We start from the raw sequence: 15,660 nt of genomic DNA, 5'->3' as shown, positions 1-15,660 counted from the left end.
GGATGTGACTTCACTTATAACCCGGCTAACCCTAACCCTAACCCTTTCCCTAATTCCGTGACTTTTGGTAGATGGGAACTTTCGGGTGAGCCTAATCTAGATGATTGGTCCCATTACTTTGCTATGGATAAGGCAAGGAGAGAGAGTAAGTTGTGGGGTAACTAATAGAAAAAAAGTTATTTGTAACTGGCGAAATTGACTTTTTGTAACTGGCATTGTTGGTTGCAAATGTCACTGTTAAAACTAGAGAAAACCATTTGTAACCGGCTACTGTTATTTACTAATAATGTACTATTCGTAACTGGCCTAAACTAACGCCAGTTACTACTAGCCTATTTTCCAAGCTAGAAAACATACTATTCGTAACTGGCGTTAGGTTACGCCGGTTACGAATAGGTTATTATGTGTAACTGGCATAGCCTAACGCCAGTTACAAACAATATTTTTTATTTTACAAAAACAAAATCTATTATTAACTAGCATTACATTACGCCAGTTACTAATAAATGTTTTTTTTAATAAATAATTGATTCGAATACAACAAGCTTGGTAGTATACCCTACCGAACGACCCTTTGTCAAATGTGTTAAAACCTGTTACAATTCAACTAATAACATAACACGTACTCCAAATAATTCCCCGTAACTTGATTTCACCCACAACATACAATACAACAAAATAAGCTATACTTTTAACAAAAAAAAAAAATTAAAACTTGAACAAAAAATTATTAATTTATAATTTAGGAATGTAATAACAATAATCAGTAGGTAAAATAAAAGTAGATATATAGAAATGTGTTATATTGTTTTATTAAGCTATATGCGAATAATCATAACATCAACAAGAAAACTAGTCTTTCAACAGAAAATTAAGTCTAAATAACTTAGCCCATCGTTCTCGAATTTTGTCCAACTTTACATCGTTGTAGGTCGTAAGGTCTTGCCAAATACTCCAGCAAATATTTACAAAAAAATAAAAAATAAAAACATATGCTTACTAAATTTTATAAAATTATATTCTTAACAATTGTGATATACTAACTAATTAAATGACAGGAAATTTACACTATAAAGAAATCAGCGAGTACATGACATAATAATCCGGGGAACTAAATACAACCTTACTAATCACAAAGACTTACCGTACCATATCATCCAGGGCACTAAATACAACCTCAATTTACTAATTGCAAAGACTATAATGGTTAACAAATGTTGCTTTCCATCAACTATTACTCAATTTTATGACTTATTAATTCATTTACCATTGTTACCAAAATATTGGGGGAGCTAAATGCAACCTCACTTTACTTGTTGCAAAGACTAAATAATACACTACTTAAAAAATATTGAATCTGCATTCCAGCAACTTGTAGTTTCCAATTATTAATGCAAAAGGGTGTACTTGTAGTTTCTGACTTTTCCATGTTCATACTTATGTATTTTATTAAAACTTTTTTTTTCTTAAAGAGGCAAAATAAAATGAATTTCTGAAATAAGGTTTTGAAGCAGCATACATGACTCTAAAGCATGACTATTAGACCAAGTTCTGAGATTCATCTCTGAATTCAGTTATGAAAGTCAGCTCTAATTTCAGTTCTAAAATTGAGTTTTGAAATTAAGTCTGAATTCAGTTCTAAAATTCAGCTCTGAATTCAGTTCTGATTTTCAACTCTGAATTCAGTTCTGAAATTCAGCTAATGTTAATCTTCATGTTAATTTATCAATATAAAAATTAAAAACTAAAGGAAGATATATAGTGAGATTTTAACTTATTCACCCTAATAAAACCCCATGAATTAAGGAGGAAAAAAACTTCTCCTTATGTGCATATCTTAACTTAAATAAAACATCTAAATTAAAAGTCAAATGAAAGGTTTACCTCTAAAGAACGAGGACTTAGATCCATTGGATTTGTTGAGGAAGATGGGGAAGCTTGAGCATCATTTACATGCAATTCATAACCAGCCATGTGTGTTATTAAAGTAGAAAAATCAGCTATTTCTTTGTTGCTGCATTTTTTCTTTGAGGCAAATTAATGACTTCTCAGTCTATTCTTCAATTTCACTTTGGTTTTGTAGTTGTTCTTCCTTTAACGTTTCTTCATTCTATTCAAAAGGTTCATATTCATTGGTTTATCTTCAAGTGGTATACTCTCTTTTTCATCCTCTATTGGATTATTATGAGGCTCCTCATCATGGATAGCATCATTTCCTTCCCCTATTCCTCCATAAACTCATCCATTAAGAGGTAAAACATGGCCTACAACACTACTAACACTCATTTCCTTATAAGTCATTCTTTTTTTTTTAATCAATCACAATACGATGAGTATCTTACTGTCAAAGAATACTTGAAATTAAAACTTGTTAAACTCTTACCACTAGGAATCATGCAACTGAAGGTGTGCAACAATGCCTCTACATGTCCTTAAAGGAAGCATTCCAGATAGCTCAGACAGCATGTCAACTCTAGCACCAAGACAAACTATGACTGAATCATATTCATCTGGATAAAGAAACTGCATCCAGTCGGGTGAGGGGAAAGTACTCCATCACTTGTGTAAAGATAGTATTAGAAATAAGCTCCCAGTTGACTTAGTGAAGCTACAGGTTTGTTGTGCAAAGTAATTTCCTTGGTAGAGAAGCCTGTTGACGAGATCTTGTTGACCAAATGTTGAATTACGAGAAAAAGTACCTAGTTCAAAGAACATAATGAAATCAAAAACATTCAACACAGGGAAAAAGTAATAAGATGATTAGGATTAGCACACCTTAAGATAGTTGTGGGGATTAAGATTGACAGCTAGAGGCATAAAGAAGGCTGTGTTTAAAGGGGTACATAAGTTTGGTATAAGGTCCCTTGTAGTAGTTCCATCAAGGGTCTATATCGGACAAGTTGGTAGACTATTGAGAGCATTATGCAAATAAGAAGCCAGAGTTATAAAGTGAGGAGATGGAGACGGATTATGGTTGTGAAAATGAAGTATAACCTGGTGAATGACATCCAATATCTTGTGATTAACAGGTGGCCTCAATATGCCCCTGATGTAAAACTTATAACATTAGATTCAAGAGTTTTAATGTAAGTGGTAGTAAATAAACTTATAGAATTAGATTTGAGAGTTGTAATGTAAGTGGTAGTAAGTAAAACTTATAGCATTAGATTCGAGAGTTGTAATGAAAGTGGTAGTAAGCATATTCATTAAGTTGTAAATAAAGAGCGAAAGGAAAAAAGACAGACGTTCTCCTAACAATGAAGTCATCGAAAGAAGCTGCAGCTGCGGCGGCTTCAGCAACATTAATAAGATTCAAAAACTCTGTCCAGCATTCATCAGCCCTCCAAAGAGGCTTGACTAGTGGATGATGAGAAATATGAGAACGAATATTATTAGTATTTTTATGTACTTTGACAATACTTGTGGTTAATTACCTTTAGGAGAATAGGGGTGAACAAGGCCTCTAGCAACTCCAGAAACGCCGCCAACAATGCTAACATCATCAAAAATGCCAACTTGCACTTTCAACTTCACACATGATTTACATCAAGTAGGCCCTGTATGCATATTTAGCTGATTTGTTCAAGTCATAATTATTTGTTACCAAATTCTTCTGCATAATTACATTATGTAAGGTGGTGCTTTCATAATTGAAAACAAAAAAAAGGAAATCGAAAGGCTCAGTAGTCAGTACGAGATGAGACTGCAAATTTTCCAGCTTTGTTGTATCGAAAATATACTCATTTAAAGGTAACTCCTCACTCTGCATCAAAAATATACTCCTCCTATTCAGATTAATGACCTATTCCTATTTAGAAATTGATAGAATAAATGATTTCACTACAACAAAGTATAGCGGTAGCAAGGATGCAATTTATATGAGTAAACACTCTTAAAACACCCTTAACCACACAGAAATATCCCAGAAAAAAATCTCAACACCGCTCTAAGAAAAACACACTAAAACAAAAGCTTATACCAAATTGAACCAAAACTGACCAATTTTCAGAAAACAACCCAGTTTATCATCAAACAAACTCAAAAAATTCTGAAATTTTACAAGAAAAGAATAGACAAAAAATCACCCAAATTTAAAAAAAGAATCACCTAAAAATCATATGTAATGAAGGAGAACAAGCCCAGAGAAGTCAGACCTCTAAACTACTCCAGCGAGATTCTACCGAATTAGCAAAAAGGTATGTATATAACTCTTACCTTTGATGGGAGAATTTCAACAGCGGTTGGGGTAAATTTTTCTTCTCTCTCTGGAAAAGCAGAGATGGTGGGATTTCCTTAATCATTGGACAACAACCACAATAAGCTCAAATTAGAAAAAACTCAAAACTCATTATGACCACATGATTGATAAACCACATCTCTATGACTTTGACATAACCATACGAGTCTCAACACGTTGTTAATACAAGCTCAACCTCTCATTAGCCATTCTAAGGTGAAACAAGTTGCTTAAATAGTCATTTTGACAAGCACTTAAATCAAGTGAGTCCCCGTAGCAGAAAATCAGTAAATATGAGACTTCTAGCATATGGTACATGTCAGGTATAATTGAATGTTCCAAATTCTAGGCATCAGACACAAGTAAGAAGGATGCCTTTATCCATAGTGACATAAATCTAAAGACTATAATTACATCATATATTAACAGCAGAATGTATATAAAATTTCAAAGAAAGCCAAAAATACTTCCAGAGGGGAAAGAAACACAAGAATCAAAAATTTTAATTGTTCCCAACCTCATGTTTATAGCTTCCAATGCTCTAGTGGTATCCTCTAGGGTTTCATACTAAATGAATGCAAAATTTCTCCTAATCCTTATCTTTGGACTTAGTATAGATAGGGTCAAAGTTGATGACAAACGGGGTTTTAGAAGGTTTGTCATTAGCAGCAGGTTTTCTTGCACTGCCACCACTAGACCTTCGATTGTCACGTTCTAGCTGCAATTCAAAATAAACATAAATTTTACACAACCTTATTCAGACTGCTCAAAATATGTGAAGATACCAACAAATAACAGGACAAAAAGTCCAACTTGGTTTCAGATTGGACCACAAAAAAGGAAGCAAACTTCCTCATTTTAGGCCCAATTTAATATTTTGGCCATAACTTCCTCATTATTTATCAGAATTGGGCTTATAATATATCGTTGGAAAGCTCTTTTCAAGCCCAAACCAACTACACTATTATTGGACCCATATTATGGACCAAACTAAATTAGTCTGGACATTTTCCATAAAAATAGAATAAGAAAAGAAATATTTTCGAAAACAGCAAGAAGTTTTTAAATTAAAACGACCGCATCACAAGACTTTTCACATTTCACCTTACTCGATATCAATGACATGAAAGATATTCATCACTAGGTTTGGTTTTTAGGGAGACACAATCAGGTGTCTACAATAGTCTTTTTATTTCTCACATGGCATTTAATTCTTGCTTTTGCTTCTTGGATCATTGTGAAAGGTTTGTTCTTCTCCTTGTTTCTTTATATTAGCATTGCTTGGATTACCCGGTGAGATCTTTCTATTTCTTTTCTTTACTCTTTTATTTCTTGATTGCTTAGATTAGGATTAGTCTAGGATGAGTTGAATGGTTCGAGGATGTTTGCTCTTAACACCATATGGGTGTTTGGGGTCATTGACGATGTTGTCGAATGACCACTTGTTTTTCGATAGGGTTTTAAATGTCTAGCATGCATCTTTTCGCTTTCTTTCTCTAATCCTTTTCTTTTCCTTCTCTTATCTTTCTTTTTGCTTTCAAATTTCTCTATAAAAAAAAAATCAAAACAAAACGCAAAATTACAAAAAATTGACTTTGAGGCATTATTTTCGGTTTCTTTTAATGTTTTGCCTTTGATATGGACATAATACCATCCGAACTTTTACTTTTGAATGAATAATTTCCTATGTGGTATCGGTGTGCACATTTTGAGAGATATGCTTGGTTGATTCTAGGATAGAGTTTGATAAGGTAATGGTTTAGACCTTTTGGGACCTTAAAGTCGGATTCTACTTGTTTGCTGTAAGAAGGAGTTGCTCCCTGTTGTAATACCCCATATTTTTGAAACGTATTTTCTAATTAATTAATTAATTAGTATTCTCTTATTAAAAGGGTATTTTAGTAATTTATTTTACTACTTGAATTTTGGAGCCAAAATGATATTTAAATTTTGGTGCCAAAAGTATTTTAAAACTCAATTATAAATTTTGGATTTTGGATAAGATTTATTATCCATTTATTTTATTTTAAAACCCGATTTATTTATATATATTTCGGATATTTTAACTAAGCAAAAATTATATTTTAGTTATTTAATTAGGAGGTCCGAATTTCCTGAATAATAAGCTATGATTTTCGGATTTTCTAAGTGTAGAAAATCTGATTTTCTTAGTGAATTTATTTAGTGAATAATTGATATTTTCTTAACTAATTATTTTATACAATATATATTATTTACACAATTATTCTCTTATTAAAAGGGTATTTTAGTAATTTATTTTACTACTTGAATTTTGGAGCCAAAATGATATTTAAATTTTGGCGCCAAAAGTATTTTAAAACTCAATTATAAATTTTGGATTTTGGATAAGATTTATTATCCATTTATTTTATTTTAAAACCCGAATTATTTATATATATTTCGAATATTTTAACTAAGCAAAACTTATATTTTAATTATTTAATTAGGAGGTCCGAATTTCCTGAATAATAAGCTATGATTTTCGGATTTTCTAAGTGTAGAAAATCTGATTTTCTTAGTGAATTTATTTAGTGAATAATTGATATTTTCTTAATTAATTATTTTATACAATATATATTATTTACACAATTATTTCCTTAAAACTAGTAAATTAATTCCCTAAATATCTAAAGGGAGGTCCGAAAATATGAGCTTAGGAAAGCTCAAATTCTTGGCCACCATAATGGATTTTTGGTTGATTTATTTTGGTAAATTGTATTTTTAATTATCTCCTTAAAATCTCTAATTTTCCATAATTTTATTTTCATCTCACAAAGATTTGATCATCTTATTTCCCTACCTTATTTCATCCTTGATTATTCCCCAAGTAATCTCTTTTGCCATATTATTTTTCATGACAACACATTTTCCTTAATTCTATTATTCTTAATCACCTTAATATTTAACTTTCCATAATTCTTTAACTCTTTTCTCCAAGTAATTTCCTTAGTACTTTTTACCATAATTTTTCCTACATTCTCCTACCATAATTCTTTCATTCGTGAGCCTATAAATAACCCCTCATACCTCTCATCTTCTTCACACCAAAACTCAATTCTCTTCTTCTCTTTTATTCTTCTTCTTTTCCCTAAACATTTTCATACTTTCTTCTTCTCTTTTTACACAAATCAGCCCGTTTGAAGCCAGTTTTCGGGCACTTCTTGTTAGTTTTTGGGGTATTAATGTTTCACAAAAGATTGTTCCTCTCAAAAAATCCTTGAGGTTAGGCTCAAGAATTAACCAATTCGGAGTTATATTGAAGGAGTTATGGCCTCTACAAGTTCCGCCTATTCTTTCCAACGAAAATTCAATTCTCTTTAATTCTATTCCTTTATCTTCTTCATGGTTAGTTTTCTAAAATACAAATACCTATTTCAAAGTTATAATTTTATATTAAAGTATTATTTTAAAAGAGTTTTATAGTCCATGCACATTAGATTTGAGTTTATGTTGTGATAATCTTATGGTTATGTTATTTGCAAGGTGTATTCGTGATTGAACTTTGAAAGTGCGAAATATTGATTGATATTCGAAATCAAAGTACGTTTAGGTGGCTAGATACTTTTGAAAGTGATTGGTTTGAATAGCATGTTTCATATGATTTTATAGTGATTGAATTGAATTGATTTGAGTTATGATTTATGGAATAAAGTATGGTTGGAGGAATTGATTTTAATATTTGTTTTTAATAAAAGGATTTATTTTAAATATCATGTTTTGAATGGTTTGAAATTATTTATTATGTTTAAAGGAATTTGGATTTTTAAAAGTATGTTGGATTGATTTAAAGAGTTTTTAAAAGGGTTTTTGAAAGCTTGATTGAATTAAATACAAAAGGAGTTTTGATTTAAACTATAATAAAGGTTGATTTATTCAAAGAGGAATTTCATGAGAATTATTGAATTATTATAAAAGCTTTACAAGCATGATTATTATATTAATCCCACTATGTGGATTCATTGAAGACTATGGACTTTGTATGACCTAGTCTTTCTTCAAGAATAGCATTGAAATAGTAGGAGACTAGCTTGGAGGGTGTGCACACTTAGAGCGGAAATTGGGTTTTTGAAAAGAATTGATTTTAATAATCACTATTATTGAATTATTGAGTTATTGGTATTATTTTTTAGTATCTTGAGATCATTGGTTTTTAAAAAGAGAAATTGGTTTTATAAATAATTTCTATTGACTTATTGAGTTATTGGAATTGTTTTGAGACTATTGAGAATTGGTTTTGAATCATGAGTTTTGGAATTATTGGATTAATCATTGGAATTGGTTTTAAAAGCATGTTTGCAAATGAATTGAGTTTACATTATCTTGCACCTATCGTACTTAGCATATTTTGCTAATCCGTATATCCTATTTGTTTTGGTTCGCCCTGTTACCGTAATGGTAAGCAGTGTTAACTATTTTCAGGTTGAGTCATGAATGAGCATATGGGAGTCCCAGGATTTGCTTCACCTAGTTTAGGAATGTTAGTCCCGTCTTTATTTTGAGTACTCATAACAATGTTACTATTTTTATAAGTATTAATAAAAGAAAGAATATTGATGTTTCCGCTGCAAAGTATTGATTTTTATTTAGTAAGTTTTGAGTAGCCTTGCGTAATCACGCGGCGGTAATACGCGTAAGTCTATCTCAACGGTATAATTATACGTATTATTCTAGTATTTCCGTAGAGGGAGATTTGGGGGTGTTACAGTACACCTATAGTGGATTTGAAACTAGTAGTGAGTTTTTGCTACAACCGTGTGAGGTTTTTTTTCTTCTTGCTTTCAACATATCTTGAATGAGCGGCACATGGATCCTTGACTATTGCTTACCTTATCTAGAATTTGACTCTTATCTCCCGAGATCGCGATCGAACCATTGGGAATGTGATAGGTCGTCGAGCCTACCAAAGATAAAATCCTATCTTTGTCTCACTAGCTAATAGCAAGGGTAAGAAAGGGTCGAACCCAAGAGAGGCGTTGAATCAACCACCGAAATACTACCGTTCAAATAAGCCAAATGAAGTCGAAATTGGGTTGGTTTAAGTAAATTCTACCAGTTTAAATCAACTAACACTAAGAGGAGATTAACAATAATTAGAGGATTCTAGGGCTCGAGGTTTTACCACTCAACTTTATCACAAATCACAATGGCATGTAACAATCAAGGTAAATTAAGGGGATAATATAGGGGAAGTCATCTAAAGCACCCAACTACTCTCTCAAGCTAGAGGGATTACTTAAATCATGAATACAACCTACTCTCGTGGTTACAAAGCATAAAGCAAGTATTAAAGCATAATCACGATGACAAAAACATTCCCTTTACTGGAAATTCCTATTCTCATGGCATTTCAAGTCAATTAAGCATAAAGGAGCTAACTCAAGTTCATCTCTCGATTCTTCGTTGAGAAAGCTTGGATAAATAGTTCTAGTAATGGCCATATACAAGAATTAAGCAATGAAACCACTTAAGCTCAACTAATTAACACCCAACAATTACCAAATTAGCACATGCAACAAGTAATTAGTGACTACATTGAGGGTTTTACCCAAACCCTAGAAAATTGGACTACTCACAATCCATGGGAGATAAAGCAATTAGAGATTTCAAGTAATTCATGAATAAATTCAACTAAAGATTAAGCTAAATAACAATCTAAGCATACAAGAATTAAGCAAGTAATTAACAATTAAAGCAAATAAAATGGAAGAGAAGCGTAAGAAAAGTTACTAGAAGCTTCAAACTTTGAATAACAATGGTGGAACTTGTCTTCTACAATGATTAAGATTGAAATTTCCAAGCTAATAATTAAGATCTAACTAATAATTTGGGAGTTTAGATGTTTCTAAGATTACAAACTAAGAGAAAAGCTCTCACAACTTGGATGTCGTACAAATGAGCTCAAGGGGGTATTTATATGACCCCTAAATAAAAAGGATGGAGAAAACAAGAGTCGGGCTCGTCTACAGGTCTGCACGAACGTACCAGGTTTGGCACGGACGTGCAGCCTATGCTGCACGGACGTGCCACCCTATGCACGGCCGTGAAAAGCAAGACAGTCCGGAATTGTAGCTACTGTTTTGGCCTAGAAATCTTGCACGGACGTGCCAAGTATGGCACGGACGTGCAGGCCTTCAACTGCAGGACCAGTTTGAAACTGATTTGGGCTGGGCAATCTACATGGACGTGTAGACTTCGGCACGGAGATGCTGGGTATCCTGCACGGACGTGCTTAACTCTGCACGGTCGTGCAAGCTCTAAAATCCTTGGGCAGAACCTTCTAATCTTGCTGGAACACTCCTGCACAGACGTGCAAGATATGGCACAGCCGTGCAGGGTCTCTTAGGCCCTTTTCTTCACCTTTTCTTCGGTTTTGCTCCTTTGTCTTGGATTCTAACCTCGGTTTATCATCCATATGCTTCAAATGGTCGTCTTTGGACCTAAAAACTCAACAAAAACACTAACAACCTGTGAAGCATAGGATACACAAAAAATGCATAACAATAGAGTAAAAGTGAACCAAAACACCAATTTATCAAGTAAACAAGGTTCAAAATCACCCTAAAATCATATCGAATAACAAGTTATCAGAATGACAAAGGCATCTTTTCGGAGTGGTAATTTTTCATTTTCTAGGATAGATTTCATTTCTTTATTTTGGGTTTACATTTGCCTCCTTGCTAACCATTTGAGCCATTAACCTTCTTTTCAAGCCATATCTTTAGCTTTTGAGCCTTTTGTTTCATTCTTGTTTCCATTCTTGGTTTTTATGAAGCAATTGATCATTATTGTTGGAGATTATGGTGTATGAATTTGGTTATTTGATTCACATGTTGAAAGCAAGTTTGTATTGTGCATATTTTGTAAATAATGGCAAATGCCAAGTTGAAAAAGCCGTCCATAGTTAAAAGAGGTGAGAACAATGTAAAAAATTGATAAATGAAAAAAAAAATGAGTGAAATAGCAAAGCACATTCAAATGCTTTGGCAATAGTGAAAAAATGTGAAAAATGAAAAAGTTCAAAAATATTTTGGTGTAAGAGTATTTCTCCCTATTTGTAGGGAATATTTCAAGCATCCTACACTTGAGCCCCACTGTGATCATACACTTAAGCATGGTGGCGTCCAAAGGGAAGGAAGCTAGAGCAAAAAGAGTCGCCAACAAGTTTTAGGAACTTGTAAACCGTTCACAGGGTGAAGGTTACACCCCTTAACAATCCAGGAGATCGTTAACTCCAATAGGTCTGGAACCATGACTGGAAGTTCGGGGATGAAGGTAAAAATCCAACCTAAAAGAGATTAAACCTGCCCTAAATAGACCTCTACTTTATGCTTCTCGTATCCATGTGCGCTTTCTGACTAACATACAATCAATAGATTAACCCTAAACCTGTTTAATTTATATTGGTTGAATATTAATGCACAAGCAAACCTATTATTGGCGATCACTTGAATTATAATCATATTAGCCTAAACAAGATTATTAATTATCTTATTAAGCGTGATTACAAGTACAAATTCCCTTTAAACATGCATAAAAGGCGTGATCAAGCAACAACAATAACATCAAGCAACATAATAATAACAATCATCATCATAATAAACCATAATAATAGCAAGATCTTAGGCGTGATACTAACAAGATTAATAACAAACCTTAGCATGTCACTAAACATTAAAAATCAAAGCTTTATTCCTAGCATGATACTAACATGATAGAAGGAAAGAATAGGAAGCATCATAGAAACATACATGATATTAGAAATATTAGTTATTACCCTAAACATGATACTAGGAATCATAATGACATCCTAACATGATACTAGGAATCAAAACAATCAAAGCATGATTTCTATATCAAAATAATAACAATTAAATCACTTACTTGGATGCCTCGTATCTCTTTCTAATAACAAAATACACACGTTAGTAACTTCAAGGAAAATAATAAACAAACAATTAAATTAAATAATTGAAATAGAGATTTAGGACCAAGCCCTTAGAAACTATCAACCTTTCACGTCTAGGACGAAGGCAACTTTGAACTTGGCTAGGTGTGTCTAAGACTTGTGAATGTGAAATTTTGTGAGAGGGAAAAGTTTAGAAAAAGAAGAGAGAGAGAAAACTTCTAGCTTTAGAGAGAGAATAGAGAGAGATTGATGATTGATTCTTGATGATGGAAAACGGAGGTCTAGGACCCTATTTATAGAAAAATAGTCCAGAAACAAATCAAGTCCTATTCGGAATAAAACTGGCATCTGTCGCCAGGCGACAGATGTTAGCGTCAGGCGACAGACTCTGTTGTTTGGCGCTAATTAAAAAATAAAACGCGTTTGTACGCGGAATCCTCTTCTTAATATGATTAAGCAGCAAATTCCGTGTTTATTAAATTAAAAGCAGGTTTATCATAAAACACTTATTTTATTCTAAATAAAAATCTTTAAAATATAATTATCAATCTTAATTCCATTAGAATTTAAAAGAACCTTCTAAATATTCTAGAAGATTAAAATCAATCCTAATAACTTTAGGAATAATAATTAATAGACCCTCCTCTAGATCATTGGGCCGCATATAAAAATCATTTCGGGCCCAATTTAATTTAATTCATAACTTCCTCATTATTCATCGGAATTGGGCTTATAATATATCGTTGGAAAGCGCTTTACGAACCCAATCCAACTACATTATTATTGGACCCTCATCATGGACCAAACTAAATTGGACTGACAATTTTCAGAAATAGAGAAAAGAAATATTTTCAAAAACAGAAAGAGAGATATTTTTAATAAAAACAACCACATCATTAGACTTTTCACACTTTCACCTTGTTCGATAATCAAATGACGTGAAAGGTATTCATCACTGGGTTCGGTTTTGGGGAGACACAATTGGGTGTCTACACTATTTTGAGCATTGAGGACAATGCTTCAATTTAGCTTAGGGGGAAGCGTTCTTATGCTTTTTGTATATATGATTGTGATTTTGGCTTTGAATAAGCTTAGGGGTGTTGGTGTTTTTGTTTGGTGATTGCTTGATTATGGTGTTGAGGATTGATCACCCTTTGCTTCACAATTTTGGTATACCACCAAATTTCAAATTTTAACCTACCTTCACCCTTTTCGCCTTTACATTACAACCCTTTTCAAGACCTTGTAACCTTTTTGGTTGAGTCACAAGTCGGTGGAGAGAGATGTGAGTCAAGCCTATGGAGCGGTTTGCATAGTCAAGATGTCAAGTAGCCCTAAAATCTCTTCTTTTCCGATTCCTTCGAGGAATCATTGGGATGCTCACTAGAAGTGGATTTGAAACTGGTAGGGAGAACGTGGTAAGATTGTTTGAGATGAAGGTGAATTGTGTTTCATTAGTTCTCTATGCTTAACATATTTTATGTTTCAATCAACCTTGGATATCTTGGAACGTGCATACCCTTATTGTATAGAAAGTTGTTTATTCACTTGTATTTGATCATTTGTAAAGGTCCATTTCAAAAGCTTTTTATTTTACTTTTCCCTTTTTGATTTCATTTTCCTTTTTATGATTTGCCTCATTTTTACCTTTAAGAGCTATGGGTCAAACTCTTTGGATACCCTTATGAGACCTCACTCGTCCTCAATGGCGACTTTGGGGTTTAAAGGGCTTGTTGTAGCTAAAAACAACTGTGATTCCTACGAAAGTAAGTTTTAGTGTACATTCTTATCCTCTTCTTTACTTTTTCTTGTTTGAATAAGTTTTTCATCCTATCCTGCTTGCTTTTGTTTTGGTCGAGGACGAGCAAGAGTATAGCTTGGGGGAATTTGATGAGTGTCATTTATCGCACTCATTTACCTCTTTTAGGATGATTTTTAGTGGCTTTTATAGCTCTTTTATTTGTTTTTCTTTAGTTTTATCTTTTATTTCTCTAGTTTGTGCATTTCTTAGTTGTTTGCCCGTTTTCTTGCATTTCTTAGTTTATTTCACTTTTCTCTTTTATTTGTTCGCTTTTCTTTGTTCACAGGAGAACGGTGATGTCCAAGGATCTCCATGCCTCTTTCTCGAGATTTATAAAGCTCAAGATGCAAGCCAATCTCTCCCTTTGAAGCTCAAGAGTTGAGGTGTGCAAGCTCCAAGTCTTTAAGGTCACGCTCTCATGTTGTGCTGGCATTAAAAGTGGTGTTGAACCCACCGTGGGAGCATTTAGAAACTTCCACCCCTAATGTTCATCAAGTGGAGCGCACGGAAGCATCAATGGTCGCACGAGGAGGGCTGCCTTGCTCCCAGGCGCGGGCGCGCAACCATGTGGCGCAGGCGCGCGTGGCAGGGGCGCGGGTGCGCAGCCCCTGCTCCCCCGGTCCGTACCCACTTCTTCGCGGCCGCGCAATATGAGGAGAGGGCGCGCCTGTACTGGTTCTTTTTGGACGTCTAACTAATTTCTCCTTTGTTAATTTTACTATATATAGATTTTCTTCCTATTTTTAGAGGGTGAATAATTAGAGAATCATTAGAGAAAGAATTAGAATAGATTTTTAGAGAGAGAAAGTTTAAGCTTGGAAATTTTAGTTCTTAGATTCTAGAGATAGTAACTTGGTGATTTGATGATTACTACATTTGATCTTCATTCTCTTTGATATTGATCAAAGTTTTGTAAGAATTTCCTTCTCTTTAATCCAATTTTAGTGTTTGATTTTTGATATATTGCTGAATTTCTAGTTGATTGTTTGATTTGATTGTTGATAATTTGATTACAATGTTGACGATGAGAATGTTGACGATGAGTTTGATGATTTGTTTAGTTTTGTTCTTCAATTCTACAATGTGTAGTGAGTAGATTTCTTGCTAGGGATGTGGTGAAGCATGTATGAATGATAGTTCATAGCTAATTTGGGGATTTCGATTGATTTGATATTGAGATTAAATTGGTTGATAGAAATTGTGCATGTGTTTGATTTGTTGAGGAGTAGCTAACCTTGATTATCAAGCTAGATTACATTGTAGTTTTCATTGATACGACACATTCATTTGGAAGCTACTCTTATCGATTGAACTTGAATCGTGATGTTCCTTTGATAGTCATTCGTAGAGACCCTTAGTTTGACACTTAGGAAATAGCTTTTCAAGTGCTTTGGATTGCGATTACTATTTTCCCTCGCATTATTTGATCGATCAACTTCCTATCAAATTAGCATGTTTATCGTGAATGCATGTGGATCCTAATTCCCTAGTATCTTTGATATCGATTTTCATATTCAAATTGTTGTGTTGATTAGTTCTTGTTTTACCAAACCGATTTGCTTAATCTTTGGAATAGCTTGACCTAAGGCCATAACACTTACCTCCATTCCTTTGGGTTCGATCCTTGACTTACCTCTATACTAGTATTTGGTTTGTTATGTGTTTATAAATTTTGTTTGGCTATAAGAGGATTAG

At 33.4% G+C, this 15,660-nt stretch overlaps 1 protein-coding gene across 1 annotated transcript; it reads right to left on the bottom strand.

Annotated features, from left to right (window-relative positions):
- Positions 1–2,385: 2,385 nt before the first annotated feature.
- LOC145583959 (uncharacterized) lies at positions 2,386–4,759 on the bottom strand. The gene is made up of 9 exons (XM_081640904.1): positions 4,705–4,759; positions 4,216–4,292; positions 3,980–4,048; positions 3,435–3,528; positions 3,246–3,321; positions 2,995–3,046; positions 2,776–2,886; positions 2,613–2,699; positions 2,386–2,523 (listed from the first exon to the last, which is right to left on the bottom strand). Exons 1-9 carry the CDS (start codon positions 4,757–4,759, stop codon positions 2,386–2,388), a joined length of 759 nt encoding a protein of 252 aa, XP_081497030.1.
- Between the last annotated feature and the right edge of the window lie 10,901 nt (positions 4,760–15,660).

Source organism: Chenopodium album, chromosome 16 (genome assembly GCF_948465745.1).
Source record: "Chenopodium album chromosome 16, dcCheAlbu1.1, whole genome shotgun sequence".
NCBI classification, from domain to species: Eukaryota; Viridiplantae; Streptophyta; class Magnoliopsida; order Caryophyllales; family Amaranthaceae; genus Chenopodium; species Chenopodium album.
This window is presented reverse-complemented; position numbering and strand designations above follow the sequence as displayed.

What these genes read in the sequence shown, in the direction of transcription:
- LOC145583959 (XM_081640904.1), bottom strand. Translation starts at nt 4,759, where the DNA reads ATGAGGTTGGGAACAATTAAAATTTTTGATTCTTGTGTTTCTTTCCCC. An exon ending in TGTTTCTTTCCCCTCTGGAA is followed by an intron (nt 4,293 to 4,704) that starts GTATTTTTGGCT and finishes CCAATGATTAAG; the next exon opens with GAAATCCCACCATCTCTGCT. An exon ending in TATTGGATGTCATTCACCAG is followed by an intron (nt 2,887 to 2,994) that starts GTTATACTTCAT and finishes TGTCCGATATAG; the next exon opens with ACCCTTGATGGAACTACTAC.